Source organism: Saccopteryx leptura, chromosome 13 (assembly GCF_036850995.1).
Source record: "Saccopteryx leptura isolate mSacLep1 chromosome 13, mSacLep1_pri_phased_curated, whole genome shotgun sequence".
NCBI lineage: Eukaryota > Metazoa > Chordata > Mammalia > Chiroptera > Emballonuridae > Saccopteryx > Saccopteryx leptura.
Window position 1 is genome coordinate 50,218,085 of NC_089515.1, and position 3,796 is coordinate 50,221,880.

The 3,796-nt window shown below is 63.7% G+C and overlaps 1 protein-coding gene across 1 annotated transcript; it reads right to left on the bottom strand.

The window, feature by feature from the left end:
* Positions 1-1,025: 1,025 nt before the first annotated feature.
* LOC136384451 (proteoglycan 4-like) lies at positions 1,026-2,507 on the bottom strand. The gene has a single exon (XM_066354607.1). The coding sequence runs from the start codon at positions 2,505-2,507 to the stop codon at positions 1,026-1,028; it is 1,482 nt and encodes a 493-aa protein (XP_066210704.1).
* Positions 2,508-3,796: the final 1,289 nt, after the last annotated feature.

Genomic DNA, 3,796 nt, shown 5'->3' on the forward strand with positions numbered 1-3,796 from the left:
ACCCCGCAATACAGTTCCTCATGTTGCGGTGACCCCAAACCAAAAAAATAATTTTGGTGGCTATTTCATAACTGTAATTTTGCTACAGTTATGATTCGGAATGTAAATACCTGATATGCACTATGTATTTTCCGATGGCTTTAGGCGACCCCACCGGGGTCGCGACCCACAGGTTGAGAACCGCTGTTCTAGACAGAGTGGCACATCCATTCCAATCTAAGTTGCAGATTCCAATCAGCCATTCGTGGCCACTGGAGTGTGGTCCTAAGTGTACTCACTAACATCATGTTTGGGCTCAGGGGAAAAAGTACGTTTTCGTCAAGGATGAAAGCCGATATGAATTGCACACACTCCTCCTTGTTCTTTTTTTAAATAACCTTTCTTTGGATGAGGTTGGCAATGCCACACGTGTCAGTTCCCTGGGCTCCTGGCCCAGGGGTCTCTCTGAATTTATTGACTCCTTACTTCTCAGAAGCAACAGAGATAGCCTGGGAGACTTCCTCCTGCCGTTCGAAAGAACACAATCTCACTTCTTGGCGCGCAGACGACTTTGAAACGCATACAGGACACCTAGTGTTTTATTTTGATTTAATTTCCCCTTCTTTGGTTTCTGGCCACACAGAGCAGAAGAGCAGGGGAACAGAGGGAGTCGGAAAGCCACCGAGCCCTGCCCTGGCTCTCCCCTGCGCCGCGCCCCGGGAGGTGCCATGTGGCGCCGGGCGTTCATCCGCAGGTACAGAGTCTGTAAAATTGTATTCTAAAATTAAAAAAATTTAATTAGAAGGCAGCATCTGTGAACCTTTTGCTGGAAGCCACCGTTTCCCCCCCCCCCCCTTAACAAATGATCCCAGCTCTGTGGCCCCTTCCACCCCTCCCACCATGTCAGAGATTGTAAAACCAGCTGCTGCCCCCTCTGTAACTAACACTCCTGTAACAGGTGGAGAGTCCTCTGCTCCATATTTAACAAGCTACTGGCGCCAATTCCAGTACATTGAAAAACGTCTAATTTAGAGCCACTTCTTTCTTCATAGATCCTCTGGGCTGTCCGGCTTTTCTCTCGGTCCCATTTTTCCAGAACGCACATCAGCGCTGGGTACGGGATTCTGAGGGGTGCGCTGGCGCTGGGCACAGGCTTCTGAGGGGTGCGCTGGCGCTGGGCACGGGATTCTGAGGGGTGCGCTGGCGCTGGGCACGGGCTTCTGAGGGGTGCGCTGGCGCTGGGCACGGGCTTCTGAGGGGTGCGCTGGCGCTGGGCACGGGCTTCTGAGGGGTGCGCTGGCGCTGGGCACGGGCTTCTGAGGGGTGCGCTGGCGCTGGGCACGGGCTTCTGAGGGGTGCGCTGGCGCTGGGCACGGGCTTCTGAGGGGTGCGCTGGCGCTGGGCACGGGCTTCTGAGGGGCGCGCTGGCGCTGGGCACGGGCTTCTGAGGGGCGCGCTGGCGCTGGGCACGGGCTTCTGAGGGGCGCACTGGCGCTGGGCACGGGCTTCTGAGGGGCGCGCTGGCCCTGGGTACGGGCTTCTGAGGGGCGCGCTGGCACTGGGTACGGGCTTCTGAGGGGCGCGCTGGCGCTGGGCACGGGCTTCTGAGGGGTGCGCTGGCGCTGGGCACGGGATTCTGAGGGGTGCGCTGGCGCTGGGCACGGGCTTCTGAGGGGTGCGCTGGCGCTGGGCACGGGCTTCTGAGGGGTGCACTGGCGCTGGGCACGGGCTTCTGAGGGGCGTGCTGGTGCTGGGCACGGGCTTCTGAGGGGTGCGCTGGAGCGCTGGGCACGGGCTTCTGAGGGGTGCACTGGCGCGCTGGGCACGGGCTTCTGAGTGGTGCGCTGGCACTGGGCACGGGCTTCTGAGGGGTGCACTGGCACTGGGCACGGGCTTCTGAGGGGTGCGCTGGCACTGGGCACGGGCTTCTGAGGGGTGCGCTGGCACTGGGCACGGGCTTCTGAGGGGTGCGCTGGCACTGGGCACGGGCTTCTGAGGGGTGCGCTGGCGCTGGGCACGGGATTCTGAGGGGCGCGCTGGCGCTGGGTACGGGCTTCTGAGGGGCATGCTGGCGCTGGGCACGGGCTTCTGAGGGGTGCGCTGGCGCTGGGCACGGGCTTCTGAGGGGCGCGCTGGCGCTGGGTACGGGCTTCTGAGGGGCGCGCTGGCGCTGGGTACGGGCTTCTGAGGGGCGCGCTGGCGCTGGGTACGGGCTTCTGAGGGGCGCGCTGGCGCTGGGTACGGGCTTCTGAGGGGCGCGCTGGCGCTGGGTACGGGCTTCTGAGGGGTGCGCTGGCGCTGGGTACGGGCTTCTGAGGGGCGCGCTGGCACTGGGCACGGGCTTCTGAGGGGCGCACTGGCACTGGGCACGGGCTTCTGAGGGGCGTGCTGGCGCTGGGCACGGGCTTCTGAGGGGTGCACTGGCACTGGGCACGGGCTTCTGAGGGGTGCACTGGCGCTGGGCACGGGCTTCTGAGGGGTGCGCTGGCGCTGGGCACAGGCTTCTGAGGGGCGCACCAGCTTCCCATTCCCTGCCTGATGCCATCCTCCGCTTGGAACTGTAGAATCCGTTCCGGCAGCCAATTTGGGGAGCCACAGGCACACACAATTTTATTTCCGTGGGAGCCGTTTTATCAGGTGCAAAAGAAAAAACCCTCTCTCGCAGTGATGGTTTTGTGTTTTCATTTTCTGAGCGGAGTTGGGCAGAAGTTGAACAGGCCAAGCAGTGAGGCAGCACCCCAGCCAGCCGCGCCGTCCCCCGAGGTGTCCGGGGACAGTGAGGCAGCACCCCAGCCAGCAGCGCCGTCCCCCGAGGTCTCCGGGGACAGTGAGGCAGCACCCCAGCCAGCCGTGCCGTCCCCCGAGGTGTCCGGGGACAGTGAGGCAGCACCCCAGCCAGCAGCGCCGTCCCCCGAGGTGTCCGGGGACAGTGAGGCAGCACCCCAGCCAGCCGCGCCGTCCCCCGAGGTGTCCGGGGACAGTGAGGCCGCACCCCAGCCAGCCGCGCCGTCCCCCGAGGTGTCCGGGGACAGTGAGGCCGCACCCCAGCCAGCCGCGCCGTCCCCCGAGGTGTCCGGGGACAGTGAGGCAGCACCCCAGCCAGCCGCGCCGTCCCCCGAGGTGTCCGGGGACAGTGAGGCAGCACCCCAGCCAGCCGCGCCGTCCCCCGAGGTGTCCGGGGACAGTGAGGCAGCACCCCAGCCAGCAGCGCCGTCCCCCGAGGTGTCCGGGGACAGTGAGGCAGCACCCCAGCCAGCCGCGCCGTCCCCCGAGGTGTCCGGGGACAGTGAGGCAGCACACCAGCCAGCCGCGCCGTCCCCCGAGGTGTCTGGGGACAGTGAGGCTCTGAGCCGGCGGCATTCACAGCCAGGAGGCTCAGTGAAGGTGGGGGCTAGTAAGCGCAGGTGGGCTGTAGTCGGGGTCCGGGCCCCAGGGTGTGTGGAGGCACAAAGAAGCAGGTGGCCGGGGCTGGTGGTGGAGGCCAACTGGGTCTGAGTCTGGAAAGAAGAGGTGGGCCCTGAGCCGCCTGTTTGGAGGACCTGAATCAAGGATGACAAGCAGCAGTGATGGAGACACAGACCCGGATGAGAGGAAGCTGAAGGACAAGGGGTGGGGGGGGGGGGGGAGGGGTATGGGTCAGACGGCCGGGTTGCAGGGCTTTGTGGACGTGACAGAAGGTGCCGTGGGCGGCATCGTGTCCTCCCAAAAGATGTCGACGTCCTAACACTCAGTGCTGCTGAGTGAGATCTTACTTGGAACATGATCAGGGGAAGATGAAGCCATTAGTGCAGACCCTAATCCAATCTGACTGTGTCTC

What these genes read in the sequence shown, in the direction of transcription:
- LOC136384451 (XM_066354607.1), bottom strand. Translation starts at nt 2,507, where the DNA reads ATGGGAAGCTGGTGCGCCCCTCAGAAGCCTGTGCCCAGCGCCAGCGCA.